The sequence below is a fragment of the Adiantum capillus-veneris genome, chromosome 28 (assembly GCF_014529385.1).
Source record: "Adiantum capillus-veneris isolate H3 chromosome 28, ASM1452938v2, whole genome shotgun sequence".
In the NCBI taxonomy this organism is placed as follows: domain Eukaryota; kingdom Viridiplantae; phylum Streptophyta; class Polypodiopsida; order Polypodiales; family Pteridaceae; genus Adiantum; species Adiantum capillus-veneris.
The window spans coordinates 60669694-60689516 of record NC_140958.1 but is presented as its reverse complement, the minus strand read 5'-3'; the positions used below and the strand labels follow the sequence as shown (position 1 = coordinate 60689516).

The 19823-nt window shown below is 43.0% G+C and overlaps 1 protein-coding gene across 2 annotated transcripts in view; it reads right to left on the bottom strand.

The window, feature by feature from the left end:
* The window catches only part of LOC147420530 (ubiquitin-like-conjugating enzyme ATG10), a 43277-nt gene extending 36997 nt beyond the window's left edge, over nucleotides 1-6280 (bottom strand). The window contains exons 1-2 of one of the 2 annotated variants that reach the window (XM_086504875.1): nucleotides 6139-6280; nucleotides 4849-4981 (exon numbers count right to left, since the gene is read on the bottom strand). In XM_086504875.1, coding sequence (XP_086361001.1) covers nucleotides 4849-4974 — 126 coding nt within the window. In that variant the 5' untranslated portion in view covers nucleotides 4975-4981; nucleotides 6139-6280. Of the gene's footprint in view, nucleotides 1-4848; nucleotides 4982-5878; nucleotides 6035-6138 lie in introns of those variants that run through there. The other variant, XM_086504874.1, reaches the window with a different exon arrangement.
* Between the last annotated feature and the right edge of the window lie 13543 nt (nucleotides 6281-19823).

Genomic DNA, 19823 nt, shown 5'->3' with positions numbered 1-19823 from the left:
GTCTTTTCGCGCTTGACTGATGTTGAGATTGCTTTTTAAGTTTGAATTTTACAAGAACAAAAAGACAAAGGGATTTAAAGAGGGTGGATAGTCAATAAAATTTGAATCCTTTTCCCGATTCCGAGATGCTCCGAAGGCTTTGGCTTTCATTCAGCAGTTTGATATAGCCTTCTCCAGAGGACATTACTCAAAGCACTCCAAGATCAGGAGGGCAGCATCGTTTTTGAAGGGAAATGCACGAACATGGTGGTCCACTCGTCTTCTAAGAAAAGAAGCCCCGACCAAGTGGTTGAACTTCAAATGGCTCTTTATTTCTTCTTGGTTGACCCAAGAGTACGAACGAGATGTCAGAACTGCTTGGAACCATCTACGGATGACCAAGAGTGACACTTTGGATGCATATTGTGAAAGGTTTTGGGATTCTTTTCTACCGACCTCTTCGTTTAAGAAGGTTACTTTCAAAGAACAGATTGAGCGGTTTTGCTACAGACTCCCTATAGAGATTCGAGATTACTCCTTGAGCAAAAGTCTGAGTACTGATGTTGGATTAACTAATCCCTATTGCGATCATGTCTATAGAGATTTTTAAGACCGAAATGTTGCAATCATTTGGTCTTTCAGTTCCTAGACTCAAACAAGTCACATGAGAGAGTACAAATTATTCATGTTCAATTTCAAGAATTCCATTTCATAAAGTCATACATTAGAATACTGTCAGCACAGCACTATCCCTTAAACCCAAAGGGATATCAATGACTATTCAATCCAGGTAATCTGTGACAAAGGAGCGGAGTGACTCCCCTCTTGTGCAATCCCTCTGCACCAGATTCAACCCTACTCTGATCTGCAGGATCTCTCGGAGTAGACGCAGCTAAGCGAATGCTTCAAGGTCAAGTTTTAAAATCTGAGGAGTATCTACTAGGTCCTCCTCCTCCACCCACTTCGCATCCAATGCCGGATAGTTCTTGAATTTAACTAAGAACCTCCGAATCACTTTACCTTTTACTTTTCTTTCCTTGTGTGTCAAAATTAGTTCAGAAACGAGTATCTCCTCGCTCTCTTTCACTTTGGGTTGCTCATCAGGCTCCCCATCAACTAGAACCTCCCCTTTAAAAGGTTTCAAGGGACTCACATGGAATGCATTGTGAATCTTCCAAGTATCTGGCAACTTGAGTTGAAAGGAAACGTCATTTATCATTTCATTAATTTTGAAATGGCCGAAGCCGATACAATAGGAACGGACTCGCCCTTCAATTTTGCATCAAGTACAATTTTCCTGCCCTTCTCATTGGCCAAAGTTGCTTTCTTGGCCCGATAATTGAACACGGCGTTCTTCTTATGGTACCAAGGGATTCCTAGGAGGACGTCACACCCTTCCAAAGGCATAATGCAAAAGTCCTCGTACCCTAAATACCCTGACAATGCAAACGAAGTTTGCCAATGACAGGGGTAATGGCTACATCCCGTCCGAGCGCCTCTAGAACTGCCTTCGCCGGTGGCCCCATCCTGTCGGGCGTAATCTCCAGTCAAGCCGCCAATTCAGGTAAAATGAAGTTGGTCTTGGCTCCTCCATCAAAGAAAATGAGTGCTTTTTCTGATCATTTACTTTGCCCCATGCACGGCAAAGTTCCGTACTTTCATCCATCTAGCTTGGGTCGGTTCCCATGCAATCCGATACCAGTCCTGCTTTCATCGTTCTTCCGTTGCTCTAGAACTCTCCGGCCTTTCTTCAGTTTGTCCTTGTTGTGCCTTTTTTAGGCACCTTGCGGAGATGTGCCCTTGTTCCCCGCAACCAAAACACTTCCCCTTTTTGAGATAGTAGTTTCTCTGTTCTACAATCAGGGTCGTGCATCCTTCTTTTTCTGGGAGTTCTTCTTCTTTCTATTGTCGTTTGTCGAGGTCTATCTAGTCCTCTAAGTCAAAGCTTCATCAGTGGGGTAGGTTAAGTTACCCAAATGTGTCAAGAATCCCCGCTTAGCATGTCCCATCAGTTGTTGTATGGGAGGTCCGGGATGGATCTAGATGCGGTTGCTAAATACATTGCCGGCAATCATGGTCTGAGAATGGATTTTTCTGTGATTGATTTGTCATGGTTCTCCTCCCAAGAGATCAGCACAATCAAGTGAAGACCATTGCACTCTCAGCAACCAAGGCTAGTGCTAGCAATTCTGCACAATTTCATCGCGGAAAAACTGCAAATTGCCTACCATTTTCAGAAACCATCAGCGTTTTTACACCTCAGCATTGAGTTTTTGCATCTACAGGTATCAATCTCATCCTCCCTCTCTTGGCTCCCCCCTCCCTGTAGCAAAACGCAACAGATCAGCATCAAATTAGCCCTGCGTTTTTGGACCAGATCTGTGTTTTTCAGCCCTTGCTGCGTTTTCTGAGGTTGCTGCGTTTTCAGCAAATGCTAAGCCTCTTGCACACACGGGAGCCGCCAAGACCTCCACGGGAAATTCTTCTACCGCTTGGCACCAGTAGATACACTCTTTCGCCAGGTATCTAAAGGACATCAGCATTTTTCTGGCACTTATTACTTGCTGTTTTTTCTCTGTTTTCAGCCCCTCGACGGCTGAGAAGTGTGAGAACCCCCTCATCTGAACCTCTGCGACGCTCCCGTACCGATCGGTGGCGTACACGCACGCTGAAATCTCTGTTACAGCAACGTTTTCAGCACTCTTTGCAGCGTTTTTTGGGCGGACAGCAGGCTGACTTTTTGCCTATTGTCTGGTCGATCACTCCATTGCTCGTCAGGACACCATCCGGTGGTTGTCTGAGCGGTTATTGTGGACTGCTACAGCTTTGGAGACAGTACCTTCTCCAGCGACGTGAGATCCTCCCTTTCCTTGGGAGATCCATTCATTCCAGCCCATCATTTGGCGGTTGCGCACTCCAGAGGGGGTGGTGACTTGTGGTTTTCTTTGGACACACCTATGTACTCATCAACGGAGTTCACACGAGATATAGCCATGCTCATGGCATATGGGATTTTGACATTCCCAGAGAAGACACCACCATCTTGGGTGGACAAACACTTACCACTTGACCTCAACATGTCAGATCACTTGCTTACACAGGAGCATCTACATGGACTTAGAAGAGGATCTTGGATCTCTACTTGGACAGGTTCATTGCTTGGATCTACAGACTAGAGTAGGACTTCGGTGCTTTGGACTCTCTTGGAGAGTTCACTCGCAAGATGCGGGAGATCGGGCATCCTGTGACTACATCCAGAGTCACCCGGAGCTTGGCTTGAATGGTAGTGCAGTTGCTCTTCTACACTTCTGATCATTTGGATTGCTACCTTCAGAGTTGCTTACACTCACCCTCAGTAACCTTACAGTAGATTTATCCCCCGACCTAGGCAATAGGCCACTCCCAGGTCATTCACATTGAGAGCCACACCGAGTTGAAACATGAGGGGCCGCGTTGGCGTTGATTTTGTTTTGGTTGACAACGGAGGATTGGAGGCAGGAGATACACGCAAGACGCCGCAGACAAATTGGTCTAGCCCTTCCTCTTCTCTGAGGATATTCACAACGCAAACTGCTCGGTTTGGCTTCCCTACTTCATATAGGATAATTACAGTGCAGACAACTTGGTCTGACCACACCTCTTCTCAGAGGCCCTTCATAGAGCAAACTATTGAGTTTGGCTTTCCCCTCATCTTGAATTACCCTACCTACTGACAGGACACCATCCGGCGGTGGTCCGTGCGGTCTATCGGTGATTGCCGCAGCTTACAGTAGCTTCTACAGTGCAGACTGCTTAGTCTGGCTTTCCTTGTTTCTGAGGACGTTTATGGTGCAGATTGCTACATCTAGCCTTCCTGGAATTTTACACAGCTTAGCCATCTGGCCACACTGAGTTGCAGGTTCATGCATTGACAGGCTTTCGGCCATTCTCATGACGGTTCCTGGGCTTCCCCATTTTCTCAAGACGGTTTGACTACAGACACCACAAATCCTACTCGGCAAGACACTTGCAGGTCTATTGGCACTTCTTTCACGACAAGGATCTGTTTTCACACTCAGTTCGGGACCTTCATGCAATATCTTCACCCTGTATCGGTGGAGTACAACAATTTGCTACACTGCTCGTGATGGCACTTTACCGTGGAGATCTCTCAGAGGTTGGACACCCCAGACTGCTGCTACACTCATGGAGTATCCTTCATTGGACAAGGCAGCAGACATCTTCATTTTCCTCACATCTTCGGCTTCATGCGGTTTGTTTAGTATCAGGTGCTGAGAGGGGGTGTTAGACTTACACCACTCTGCTGCTTCACACAGGTCTAGGGTATATACGGCTAGTATGTCTCCGGGCTGGCCACCCATAGTCTAGGTTGTACCTGGTCTAGCCGCCCGAGTTTGGGGCCGGCCGCCCACCTTTGTCCGGCGGGCGCTCTCATATAATTTCATTTATCATTTTTTATGTTGGTTCGTGGCGATTTTTATCAAGGCTTGCCCTACCTCCCCTTGGGCACCTATTTATGGGGCCAGGGGGGTACCCACTTCCATCATACTAATTGTGTATCGGGTCTCTTGCTCTGTTAGTCAAAGGGGGGCTGATCGTCCCCTTTCCCCTATCTCTAGCATTTGTGATCTATTCTCTCTCTCTCTCTCTCTCTCTCTCTCTCTCTCTCTCTCTCTCTCTCTCTCTCTCTCTCTCTCTCTCTCTCTCTCTCTCAGACACACACACACACACGCACTCTCACAATAGAGCTTTGCTTTCAAAATTTTGGCATCAAAAACTTTGTTCCCATAAGGGCAAGCCGATCTTCATTCAAAGGGACTAACGAAATTGTTGATCTATAATTGAAGAAATAAATAAAAGGTAGCATACCGTAAAAGAACTGCTAGCAGAATCAAGCCATCGCCACTGTGGTGCTTGGGGGCAATGAATAGCCCAGAGATCAGACATGTGACAGCATGATGACCTAAATTCCTCCTTGCTTAAGGTCCCATCCATAACTTCCCTACAAGGAAAGCCACTCATCTCACCATACAAATAAATTAATTGATTTTGAATACCTATCTGAATGCACATACTAAGTATTCATGAGTTAAGACAAACTGCACACACAATCCGACGACGATTAATCACTTAAAGATGCACTCTCGATTCCATTAGTGCCGGGGACTCTTGCTTGAGCTTCCACTAGTGGAAGCAAGTTTGTGAAGAGATTCCTACAACAATTTCTCTTGGGACATTCCGGTCTCTAAGAACTTCTCAAGGTTCTCTGCTGAAAGTTATATTGGTAACAGGTTGTTATGTGGCAACCTTATTGGCTATCCTACAATGTGCAAAACAAGGCCTCTACAGGAGCAAGATCAAAGAAGATGATTCTTGGCCTTGCTATTGGTGGTGTGATAATGATTGCAGCATTGTCTATACGGGCGTGGAAATCCAGTCAGTAGCCCAAAGAGTTCACCAAAGCTCATGACAAACCCTTTCAAAACCTTGTATGGTCATTCTTCATATGGACTTGGCAATGCATTGCTACGATGACATAATGAAACTAACCAAAAACTTGAGCGACAAATACGCTATTGGTTATGGTGCCTCCAGCACTGTGTACAGGTGCATTTTGAAGAGCGGGAAGCCTATGGCGATAAAGAAGCTTCACAATCACTATAAAGAAAATACTAGGGAATTTGAGACAGAGCTGGAGACAATGGGGAGAATAAAGCACAGGAATCTTGTCAGCCAGAAAGGATACTCGTTATCACATCAGGGGAACCTCCTGTTACATGATTACATGGTGAATGGAAGCCTATGGGACCTCCTCCACGGATATTCGAAACTAGAACTGGATTGGGAATTCCGACTCAAAATTGCACTTGGTGCTGCTCAAGGGCTTGGTTATCTGCACCGTGATTGTGATCCAGCGCCAGCACCATGAACAAGGAAAACCGCCGCATCACTGCCATCTTCGTCACGCTTACTTCTCAGCGAAAAGATGCAGCGCACGCTCAGCGAGCTGCCTCGCAAGCCCATTTTAGAGGTGGCGGATCTGTGTGTTTATCCCAGATCCGGAAGCGACGCTAAGTATTGTTTGCGGGATGAACAAAGGCATCTCTCTCTCTCTCTCTCTCTCTCTCTCTCTCTCTCAAAGAGTGGCCAGAGACAAACCTGCGAACGAACTGCTTCTGCCTCTCGCTTGTGATTGCGCACACTGGAGCTGCGCATAATGCTGAGTGCTTTTGTTACAGATTTTCACGGCGGCGTCCTTGCGATTTCTTTTATAAAAAATTTTAAGGGAAAATTACCAAAATACCCCTCTAATTTGTGAAAATTCCCAAAATACCCCTGGTTGTGAGATTAAATTTTTCCAAAGATTAAAAAATTTGTACCTTTCATAAGAAGACTATTGTCTATCAATACAAGATACTAAAACTAAAATATGAGTAGGTTATGTAGGCCTTGGAGATGAATTGCTTCATTATTTTTAGATATAAATGCCCTTTTTTGCAAGGTAATTTGTGACAAATTACATGCTAAGCACTCAAAAACGGATTTTGATTGTCAGAAAAGAATAAAGAACTGTTAAGCTTGAATAATCCAACCAAAATCGATACGAGGGTATTTGGGAATTTTTGAAATTTGAGGGGTATTTTAGGAATTTCCACAAATTAGAAGGGTATTTTAGTAATTTTCCCAAAATTAAAACCAAGCGCCACCTGGTGGCCAAACCGGTTAAAAAGAGCCTTTGGCTCACCAAGTAAAAAACTATATTCTTGCTCTATTCCATTTCCATTAGGTGGAATCTCTGTAAATTTCACATGTTCTAAAGTGTGCGCCAACTTACAAAAATCCTGTCAAAGACTCGATCTCGAACTTGTGACCTCAGCCTCAGAAAAAGAACCCCCCCTAATTAGCCACTACGGCGCGAGAGGTTTCCCATACTGCATGAAAAGCTTTCGCGCAGAACAAACCCCTGGCGACTTCAAGGACTTTTGCGTTGCTTCCGCCCCCTATTTGCTCTGCTTCCTTGCCTTGCGCCAATTAACAAGTTACCCCCAATCTCCGCTCCTATCTTCTCATTGGTTGCCACATTCACCCATTCATTTTCGTATCTCATCCCACTTTTTCTCTTCAATGCTCGTAGATTCTCTTCAAAAGAATTGGCTCCAAAATTTGCTCCACCTTACTTGCTTGGCTAGTTTTCTTAGAAAGAATCTCGTTAGGTTATATTTTTCTCAAGGCTTCGGCTACCATGGCTTGCAAAATAGCTCGAGTTAACCGAATCAATCCCATGTCACATTGCCTTATGACGCGCTAACATAAGCCGTCCTAAAAAACGCCGTCGTTGATGCCATTAGCTTCCATTAACAAAAAAGAAAAACAATAACACGACAGTGCATCGCCTAGCACATGGATATGCATCCTCCCTTGCTCCCACCTGCTCTCGCTTGCTTTCGTGGTGTTGTTAGGTGCCTCGCCGTGATCCTGTCGCCTTCCCTCTTTCCTTTCATTTCCCTCAGCCTTCCCTTTGAATCTCGCTTGATTCTACTTATTTCGACATAATCCATAATCATAGGGACATATTTGGCTCCAATGATAATAAAACATGTTCATTAGGTAGAATCCCCCCCCCCAAACCAAAAAAAAAAACTTAGCATGTGTGAGCCTCCACCCTCACCTTCCTCAGCGCTATGCAAAGAGAAAGACCCATCGCGGGCAAACAACGAGAGAGAGAGAGAGAGAGAGAGAGAGAGAGAGAGAGAGAGAGAGAGTTATCACAAGGTTAAGGCTAGCAAGTCATACACAACAGAGCTCTTGGGGTATGTCGTCTCTGTAACACGACTCTTCCCTGCACATGTCATCACAGAGAGAGAGAGAGAGAGAGAGAGAGAGAGAGAGAGAGAAGAGGCTGATGCCATGACTTTGTCCGGGAACACACTGCCCCTTCCTGCTTTTCTATTTCCAGCACACGAGAGAGAGAGAGAGAGAGAGAGAGAGAGAGATAATTCTATTATCTTCCTTGGAGGTCAAATATGACCTATGGGACCAAATGAACATGTCACATGGTGTGAGTGGAGGTCATAAGTGACGCTCGATGCTCAAAAATGGCTAAAATGAGCGTCGCAATAGAGAGTCCACATCATGGTTGGGAGAGGAAGCTATGTAGGGAGAGCTCATGGCTGAATATATGGGGAAAAGAGGACCTAATGTGGTCAAAAGTTGAGCACTCAAGTAGTGTGTGGTACTCACTCTCTCGCACTTGACGAGGGCAAAAGGTGCAAAGTCGCTGAGACTCCTCGCAGTGCCCCAACTTCCTATTTCGAAGCGTAGAGAATGGGAGCTAAGAGGAATGGAGGCAATGGTGTGGATCGCACTCAACGGGATGGGCTCAAGGATGTAGGGATGGGTTCAGTTACCTCGTTCGGAGAAGAAGAGAGATTTGTAGGTTGGGGCAATGTGTGTGGTGTAATGACTGAAGCGAGAACCTCCGGATTTCTCCCAAGCCGTGATACATTGGCGTTGTAAGAAGGCCTCATTAACTTGGGAGTCGATCAACGCATCCTTGACCAAGTGACATACATCCCATCGTCCAAACCATTTCTTGATGTCAAGCATTAAGCATCCACCCAGAACTTAGTATTTTGCTCTTGCATGTCTTTTGGACCTTTTGATTTGTTTCATATGCGATCGTAAGAAGTCGATACAAAGGGCTACATTGTATCTTAAGCATGTACTCCACAATCCTTTGCATGCCCAAGACCTCAATGGGAAGTGATCCGGACTCAAGAAGCAAGAGCATGTAGGGTGTTTGTGTCTTGACTTGGAAAAAGTTGGTGAGAAAACGCTTTTGGACATTCTCAAACTCTTTCCAAGTAGACAACCCGATGCTACCACCCCACACCTCCACTCCATAGAGAAGCACCGATGTCACCAATGTGTCAAAGAGGCACTTTTTGAGAGCCCAACACTTGATCTCTCCGAAATTGCACATGTTCTCAAATGCATAATAATCCCTCTCTCCGGCTTCCAAGCGACGCATTGCGCAATCCTTCCATTTATGATTGGATGGAACCTCAAGGCCAAGGTACTTGAAGCTATCTACCACTTCAAGTTGCTCATTGTTGTATACAATGCATGGATTCTCGTCATTGAGGGTCTTTACAAGCATAACCTTGGTTTTGGATCCATTCACGATCAGCTCGCTATGTAGGCAAAAATGTTCCAAGACACTCATAAGCTTTTGTGCATCTTCTAAGGTATGTGCCAAGAGCACTACATCATCGGCATAAAGCAAAAGCATGATCATCGCATTTTCGATCTTAACCTCTTCTATCCCTTCTTGTTGCATAAAATCAAGAACCATGCATTCCAATTCATCAATGAGTAGCCCAAAGAGGGTTGGGGAAAGTGGGCATCCTTGTTTGACACCAATGGTACTTGCAAAAAATTCTGAAATTCCATCTCCCATACGTAGCCGACATATCACTTTTTGGTAGATACAAAAGACTGCATGCATAAATTATCTCGGCACTTGAAGGCTTTGCATACGTCTCCAAATTAGATTTCCTCGTGGTACCATGTCAAAAGCTTTCTTGAAATCCGCAAAGCAACAATACAACTTTTTTCCTTTCATTCGAGACGCTTCCATAAGAACTTGAAGAGTGACAAGGTGATCAATAGTGCTATGATGCTTTCGAAAACCTGCTTGGCCAAGTGCACATTTGCCGTTCTTTTTAGCCCATTTACTTATCTTCATCTTCATGATACATCCAAATAACTTTGCCATTAAAGAACCAACCATTATAGTGCGATAGTTGTTCACATCGTTTACATCTCCTCCTTTGTGCAAAGGTTTGATCCAATTTACACTCCAATCATGAGGCATGCCATGTTGAAGTGCAAGGTTAAACATATCGCATATCCAATATCGTGTTTTCTTGCTTGTCCATTTAATCATTTCAGCCTTGACACCTTGAAGGTCCCCTGCCTTGCGAGTAGCAAGTTTTTCAAGCGCGCGGCATACATCTTCAATGGTAAAGAAGGGAGACATAAACGGAAGGGAGCTACAACACTCCATCTTATCAACATTGGGTTGCTCATAGAGGTTCTTTCAATGCGTATACATATCCTCAAGAGTCAAGTCACCAAAGCTCTCAACACGCTTGCCTTTTAGATTTTGCCAAAACTTGCCACATGCATGTGCTTTCTCTTGCGCTAAAAGAAGTTGTTTTTTGACTTCCCACCTTCTTCTCTTTTTTTGAACAAGTGCTTTGTATGTGTGTGAATGTTCCAAGTAAACTTCCTTGTCTTTGCTTGCATCCAACCTTAGCAAGTGTTTTCGGGCTTGACTACATTCCATGTCAAACCATTTCTTCTTGGTGCTACCCTTTTTAGACCTTTTGCAAGACATGTGTTTCACCGAAAAGCATTCCTTTGCACAAGAGCAAATTACTTCTTTGAAAACTTTCCACTTGCATTCTAATGTTGGGCTCTCTTGATGCTTTGTCATGCTTAACATTTGGTCCACCATATCAACATATATAAGTGCTCATTTGAAGTCTAGACATAGGTACGAATGATTCACATCATGATTGGAGGCTACATGCTCGGGTCTTTTACCACACTAGAGGTCAATACATAACATCCTATGATCCGATTCCGAATTCCATTCACCAAGTGTAAAAGTTTGTATGTATTCTAGAGTGGCTTCCGAAAACAACATAGTCAATCACACTATCACCATTGTGCTTTCTATATGTAAAGTCATTGGTGCCTTGCCATAAAGATACACCATTTGCAATGAGCATTTCGGTACTATTGCACATATGTAGAAGTGACTTTCCATAGTGATCCACGTCTTTTGCATCATAGAACTTCGATTATACATGAGAGAGAGAGAGAGAGAGAGAGGGGGGGGGGGAGTAGGAGTGTCTCCAGTGTGAACCTTGATTTTCTCTTCTTTTTTTGTGGTTCAGACATACTGGAATTTTCATATTTTATTTGCACACGAATCTTGCAAGATGCCTAGTGGCGCACAAAGCAGCAAAACTAGAACTTAGCATTGAGAGTCAAACTCAGACACATACACCTCCAAAACCTAGTGCTAACCATCTTAGTGCTTGCATCTCGTACCTTTAATTTATTTTTTTAAGGTCGCAACCCCCTCCCAACACCTAGTTCACTTGTGGCAGTTGCCGCCTCCTACTCAAGCCCACGACGCCCTCCTGCTCATGGACTTGCTACCGCCTTGGATCTCAGCTCTGGATCTCAGCTCTAGGTCGTTGGTTTCTCCCCCATGTGCATCGACATCCGCTCTTCTTTTCTCTTCAAAAATGGCATATGCACTAGATTCCCATTAATACTTCATTTTTACAAATCATAGACGCATACATTTATTATATTATATTGGCTCACATGATAATAAAATATATCGATTACTTAGATCCCACCCCCCCTCCCCCCAAAAAAAACTATACACCCTCGTATGCGCAACCTCCCTCCCCCTGCACCCTCACTACAACCAGTCCCCTCCCGAAGGACAAGGCTCCCACTACCCTACGCATATGGAGAGAGAGAGAGAGAGAAGAAGAAGAAGAAGAGAGTTTTAACGCCGTAGAAATCTATCCTGAGAGAGAGAGAGAGAGAGAGAGAGAGAGAGAGAGAGAGAGAGAGAGAGAGAGAAAGAAGAAGAAGAAAAATAAAAAGAAGCAGCGAAAAAAAAACTACACACACTCGGATGCACGATCTCCATCCTCCTGCACCCTCACTGCACTCAATCCCCTCCCGAAGGACAAGGCTCCCATTGCCCGAAGCGTACACACACTCACACACACACACACACACACACACACACACACACACACAGGGCCTAGAGGGCTACCCTCGCAGCTTGCTGAAGGAACACACACAAAGAGGGCCTACCGGGGGGGGGGGGGGAGAGAGAGAGAGAGAGAGAGAGAGAGAGAGAGAGAGAGAGAGAGAGAGAGAGTCAACCGGCTCCAATCGACAAACAGAGAGAGAATCTACTCACGAATCTTTGATTTTTTCTTTTCTTTAGTGTGTGCAAAAATACTTAGTGAGCCTAACATGATTTTTATGCTTGCAAGGATGATACAAAGCCGCGTTGCTAAATTTGAGCCCTCGATCAAAATCTATATGCACCGTCCATCGAAAATAAAAAGCACACACAATAGAAATATATAAGAGTTTGTAGTTGTGGTTGAAACATGACGTCTACAACAACATTGGTTCAATGAAGCAAGCATGTGCAACCACTTCCTTTGTCAGCTACATGGTCACGACTCACTTAGCATCATTGTTTTTGCATGCTTGTCCTTCACTGCTATCAAACATGCATTGAGATTACGACATTGTTGACACGTTGTGGAGCTCATGAAAGACATGATCAACATGAGAGAAGGTGTAATATACAGAGAGACCATGACAAAAAGGATGAATATAGAAGAGATCGCAGCCACAAGTATGGTGGTTGAAGGACTCACAAAGAGCATGCTAGTCACAGGGATAGATACAGTGGATATGCCCACAATGACGAACGATGAAGAGCACAAAGACTAGAGCATGAGGGATTGAGATGATAGAAGCTCTAGCTCTTCAAAAGGACATCAACCATAGGAACTTGAGTTGTGGTAGGAATTCATGTGTCATGGATCATGGTTGTTTTGTGCAGTTTGTGGACTTTGTGATCAAAAGTAAGAGATTATGCATGTGTCACAAATTGCATACGTATGATTGTTGATGCAAAAGATGTTGTGAAGGGAGATCAAGCGGTATGGTTGTTTCCATGACTCGGAATATTTCCATGAGGGGTGTGAACCAAAAGACAAGGCAAGATCTTCTACTGATGAAAAGCAGCTCTTTGGATGACGGATCTAATCCCTCAAGTATGAAACAGTCTTCAACTGCAAAGGGCTTTCTGGATTATCATCATAGAGGAGGATAAAAGTGGCACTTCTAGGAAACCACTAAAGAGAGTGAGTTCACTTGAGAGATGGGAAGCTAAGAAGCTAATATTGTCAAGGGTCTTGGATGTGAGAGATTACCCCAGTTATGATGATGATGGATCTAGACTCTTGTATCTAGAAAAAGGTTTTGAAGAGGATCTTGAAATTGAGCTCAATGAGGATGAATCAGCCTTCTTAAGAGAGCACACAAGGTACTCCATTGACATGTCACCTATGAAAATCGTAATAAATCGAGATGGTTCACTTCATCAAACACGTTATAAGAGAGGAGAAAACTGCGAGAGTGGCAACAAAGCGCTATTTTTTATTCCATCCCAAGGATCTAAATCGTCTTTGGGAAGATTCCATGGTAGAAAATAGGAGAACAACATCTCATCTTAGCTACGCTTGAAGTTGAGAATTTTTTTGGGTACTTTTCTACAATAATATATTAACTATTCCAAGAAGAATACTTTCAGATAATATTTTGTATGCAAAGCAACTGCAGTGTGACTTTTTAGGTGTTGCACTTATTACTCTTATGTAGATACATTAAATAAGTCAGAAGGTAATATCCTTCTCATTTTAACAAGACTAGAAGAAATCGATATAATGTGCGAGATCTTGTATGAGAGAATGAAGGGGTGGGGTCCCAATGTTCCAAAGCTCTTATAGTCTTAGTTTATAGTACTAAGAAGAATGTCTATAATCCCAAGCTTGGGTTAGATATACTTGTCATCATGCCCATTTCTCAACCTTATTAAAAGCAAAGAGCAAGGCAAGCACGTAGCACGTGACCACGAAAGCGTTATCGCTTTTACACGGAGAGCGCATATAGGAGTGAAATGTTACCAACAATTGTGCCTGAAAATGAGAGAATAAATGTGGGCAATGCAACTTTGCAGCTAAAGGCTAAGGGCATTAATGATTTATTGACCTTCGATTTTATGGATCCACCACCTTCACAAGCTCAAAGATTGCCCATGGAGTAGCTCTATAGTTTAGGACCCATCGATGATGAAGGGCTCTTAACAAATTTGGGAATGAAGATGGCTAAGTTTACTTTGGAGCCTCCTTTATAAAGAATGCTACTCCCCAGTGTGGACCCTGGATGCAATGATCAAATTTTAACCATCATTGCCATATCATCTACACATAACATTTTCTTTAGGCCTAAAGAGAAATAGCCATAGGCTGACAAAAAAAAAACCAAAGTTTTTTGAGCCAGAGGGGGACTATTTGACCCTTTTACTTGTTTATGAGGCATCAAAATCTCAAAATCTCTATGGAAATAACATCACTCTTACCCTCTCTTTTGTTGTTGCTCATTATCAAGTTGTGTGAGTGTTTCAGTGCTGCTATAACAATATCTTGAAGAGTGTGTGGTGTGTGCAGAGTGAGAGGGAGAAGAATAGGAGGCAGAGAGTGTTTGTGGCACTCTTAGTGAGGATTGGAATAACCTTACTACTCCTTATTGTTCTATCTGATCAAAAGAATAGATAAGGTTAGTACGGTCAATGTGATGGGTGTCTGGCCAGTTGGCTTGAACCCTAACAATCTCCCACTTGAAGGTCAATCTGGCACAAGTGGCCTATGTATGTACATGTGTATAACCATGAAGCAATCCTATGGCTTCACCCTATACCCATAATCTCCTTGCAATGTGCAAACCGCTCAGAGTGTAGGCTCTTCATGAGAGCATCTGCAAGGTTGCCATTGTATGAACCTTGACTAGCTCAATGTGTTTGCTAGCTAATATGTCTTGTATCGCATGATAACGGACTTCTATGTGTTTCGACTTGGAGTGAAACACAAGATTCTTTGCTAATACAATTGCACTCTAACTATCGCAATGCAACACTGGAGTCTGAGAATTGCCAAGATCTCCCGATAGGTGAGTTAACCAAATAACTTCTTGCTAGCATCAGAAACTGCCACATAATGTGCCCATGTGGTGCAAGATGACGTACAATTCTAGAGATGATCTTGTTGACACAGTTGCTCCAATAAATAGAAAAACATAGCGATATGTGGATCTTTGACTATCCACACAACCCACGTAATCTGCATCCATGTAACCCACAATAGATGTATCACTATTTCCAAAGTTCAAGCACTTGTCTGCCATACTTGTCAGATATCTCAAGATGTGCTTCACCACTTCTTAGTGCTTTCTACGTGGATTTTCCATAAATCTGCTAGCCTCTCCCATAACAAAACAAATGTCTAGTCTCGTGGCTACCATGGTGTACATAAGACTACCAACTACTAAAGAATATGGCACTTGGCCATTTCCACTTTCTTAGCATCAGACTTGGGAGCATCATTCTTGCTAGCTTTTTTATATGCATGCATTGGGGAACCTTCCCTCCTGCATATTCAAAATCTGCAAGACCTTGTGGATATATGAGACAAATCCAATATTCCACGTTTTCTATCCCTTTTGATATGCATACCAAGAAAGTGACTTGCATCTCCCAAATCCTTCATAGAAAACTACGTACTAAGTGACTTCTTCAAAATGGCAATGTTATCTTTTGACTTGCTAGCAATGAGCATGTCATCAACATAGAGTATGACGATGATGAGGGAGCCATCATTCAACCTCTTGGTATATAAGCAGTAATCTTCCTGGCTCCTTACATAGCCTTGGGACTGCATGTACTTACCAAACTTCATGTACCATTGCCTTGAGCCCTACTTTAGTCCATACAATGCCTTATGCAATCTACACACCAGTTTTGCTCTTGTAGGCTTTTAAGATTTGACTTCAAAACCCTCTAGCTGCTTCTTCATGTAGACATCCTCATCAAGACCCCCGTGAAGGAAAACCGTCTTCACGTCCATCTGAACAAAGTTCCATGTTTTCAGTGGCTACTAGGCCAAGCAAAAGATGCAATGTAGTCATCTTGACTACTGGAGACAAAATCACATCAAATTCCACGCCTTTCTTTTGCTTGAAATCCTTAGCAACAATCTAGCCTTCTACTTAGGCTTGGGATCTTCTATTGTGTACTTCTTCTTATACAATCATTTGCAAGGCAAGTCTTGTTTGCCCTCTGGCAACTCTGTTAGTTCCGAGGTTTCATTAGCCATAATCAAATTATACTAAGATTGCATTGCCTGCTCCCACTTCACGCTATCTTCCATTTCATGCAGGTAGGCTCTCTATAGTCAGTGACCAACAAATAGTCTAACCCTAGCTAAAAACGCTAAGGGGCACGTGATACATATGTAGATCTCCTCATTGCCTGACTGTTGGACTCTGCTCTCTTAGGATCATTATTAGCTCTCTTTAGATCACTACTACAGTAGGTACATCCACTAGTAGACCGAGTTGTTTGCCTAAGTGGACTTGATGATACATCCTTGAATCTCACTTTGCAATACTCAACTTCTTTCACACGATTTCCATGCATCTTTGATTCATTAAAAATCTCTTGTGAGCTATGAATAACTCTTCAAAGATTCTGGGTGACAGAGTCGATAACCCATCTCTCCATCTACACCATAGCCAATGAAGATGCATTCGTGTGACTTGGGGTTGAGCTTTTGTCTAAGATCTTTAGACAGATGTGAGAATGCCTCACACACCCAAACACACATAATCTTCCATAATTAGGCTTCTTGTCTGTCCACATCTCCTATGGAATATTGTAGCTCACCGACGTACTAGGCAATCATAACAACTGCTCTCCAAAACTCTTGAGGTAAATTTTCCATAGATAGCATGGAAGTGACCATCTCTAGAATAGCTTTATTCGTGCACTCAGAAACTCCATTTTGAGCAGGTGTGTACGGTGTAGTAAAGTGCCTCTAAATTCCTTTTTTGCTACAAAAATTGTTGAACTCAATGGAGGCATACTCTCCTCCATTGTCAGTGCGCAAAAACTTCTTGTCTTACTGGTTCTCAACCATAGCTAGAAACTTTTGGAAGACTCTAAAGACTTTGTCTTTCCTCTTCAAGAGGTAGACCAACACCTTTCAAGTAGAGTCATCTATGAAAGTCAAGAAATATAATGCCCCCTAGAGAGTTATGCGGCATAGGCTCGCATAGATTGCTATGAACCAAATCTAGAGGATTCCCCTAAAAAAAATAAAAATAACAGAGGGATATAGCCAAAACATTGTAATTGCTTCATTTCCTTCTTACTCATATGACCAAGAGCTATGCCACAACTTAGTAGAAGGCAACTCGGCTACATAGATAGAATTCTCTTTCACACTAGAGACATACAAAGAGTATAAGAGCAAGAGCTTGAAGGTTTATCGACCCTCCTTTTGTTGCCATTTGTATTGAAGCCTTCTTCTGGCTATAGCTGATGGGCTAGCAACTTGCTATGGAAGGTTTGGCTACACTCCAAATATCTTTGAATTGAAGAGTGCATGCTACGTACAGAGTGCGAGGGACAAGAAGAACCAACATGGAGTTTGAGTAATGCCAAGATCTCCCACTAGGCGAGCTAACCATACATCTTCCTTGCTAGCATCAAAAATTGCCACATACTCTGCCTATGTGGTGGAAGATGATGTATAGTTTTGGAGACATGATCTCTATGACACGGATGCTCTAGCAAATAGGAAAACATATCCAAACTATCGGCTTTGAGCATGATCCAATTCCCTTTTTGAATTAGCCAAGAACCATTGCAAAACAATGTAGTGCATCCAAGATCATCAAGCTATCCTCAAATTCACATCTCCAATGCCACATATCTCAAGCTGATGAGAGTCACCGAGCTTAACTGAACCACGTGTAGAAGCATAACTGGAGAACCACTCCTTGTGAGGAGTAACATGAAAATCGATACCTGAGTCAATAATCCAATTCTTAGCATATCATTCGTCAAGAGCTAACAATGCCTCTGGACTCAAATGAGAAGAAAAAATTAGTACATTTGATGACTGCGGTACGTCAGGAACAACTTCAACATGTGGAGACTCAATGACATTGAGCTCCTCTTTTCTTCACACTGCTTTTAGGAGGTGCAGGACTTACGACAATGGCTTAACCCTTTTCTCTTTGCAATAAACAACAATCTTTCTTCATGTGTTTTTTCTTGTGAGAGTGGTAACATTCAATGTTCCTTATGTCATGTCCACAACTCTTGTTGCATGCATTCTTGCAATCTTGAGAACGATCGCGACTGCGACTACTACGACCTCTTTTCCATTGATGGTTTTTTTTTTTTGCTACTTCCACTAGCCATGTTATAAAATCTAATATCTAACCAACCCAAATGTTTTTTCTCATATTAAACTGATCGTTTAATGTGGGAGAATAAACTGGAACGAGGGTTAGGATATAGACGTGTGCTTATGTATCTGTCTCAACACGGGGCCAAGGTAAAGGGTCCAAATGAGAGATGGTCTTTCAAAGAGAAATGCTACCTAATGGAGCTTAAATACCTTAGGGTTAGCTTCATTAAAGACCTCCAAAGGTTAGTGTTAAAAGTCCTTATACCTAGGACCTTAAGCAAGTTGGGAATGACCTTGAGGTGGGAACCCTACCCAAGCTTGACGTGCTTGTCATGCTTGTTGACTAAGGTGCTTAAGGTGTTTGTGGGAACCTTGCCCAAGCTTGAGATGCTTAAATAACTAAGGTGCTTAAGGTGTTTGTGGGAACCTTGCCCAGCCTTGAGATGCTTGTCATGCTTAAATGACTAAGGTGCTTGAAGTGTTCAATTCAAACATTATCTCTCAAGAGGCATAAAAGATTTTCATGCTTAAATGACTAAGGTGCTTGAAGTGTTCAATTCAAACATGATCTCTTAAGAAGCATAAAAGATACATGTCAAGATCCTCCCCATTTGGACCTCATAATGTGTTTGAATCCTATTGGATGGGCTCAATGAGAATTTAAATGCATTTAAATAAATAATTAAGCTCTTTCTCTCAAGGAAGGAAAAGAGGACACTTGTCCAAATGATATAATTAAATAATACGAGAGAGAGAGAGAGAGAGAGAGAGTTGGCCAAATGCCTTACCCACAATAGAAAGAGAGAGAGAGAGAGAGAGAGAGTCAACCGGCTCCAATCGACAAACAGAGAGAGAATCTACTCACGAATCTTTGATTTTTTCTTTTGTTTTAGTGTGTGCAAAAATACTTAGTGAGCCTAATATTACTTTTATGCTTGTTGCAAGGATGAGACAAAGCCGCATTCCTAAATTTGAGCCCTCAATCAAAATATATATGCACCGTCCATCGAAAATAAAAAGCACATGCAATAGTAGATATAAGAGTTTGTAGTTGTGGTTGAAACATGACGTCTACAACAGTATTGGTTCAATGAAGCAAGCATATGCAACCACTTCCTTTGTCAGCCATACCACCATTGCAAAACCATAACGTGATTGCCAAACCGTGACCAGACCTCTCTGCCATCGGTGGTATTTCTACTATTTGCCGCTAGCTCTAACAACTTCACATTCTCTAGCCATGCCCGATCTCTGCACACCTCGGTCTAGAGGTGCAGGGAGATCAGGACCACAGGGTAATAATCTCTTCTTTATTAGTCAATGACTATACATTAGGGTTTTTGAAGTTTGTGTGCGCTATTGAAGTCGGATTGCGTTATTTTACTTCGTTTGTATCACTACAAGATAACCCAAAGTTATCGACGCTCGTGCCTTTCCACTCTCATATCGACGTACTTACTGTCCGTCGATATAAGCATCGATATCTGCGTCGATATGACTGTGAATTTACGCGTCGAAAGGCTAATTTTTCCACGCGTGTATCGACGCAGGTATCGACGCATATATCGACGCAGGTATCAACGGAAGTAATTTGAGGGGAAAAAAGCCGAACCCGCGCGAAGGGGCCATTTTCACCCTCAACGCGTGCGTTCTCATATCTTGGCCGAAACATGTTGCGAGGTATTATGG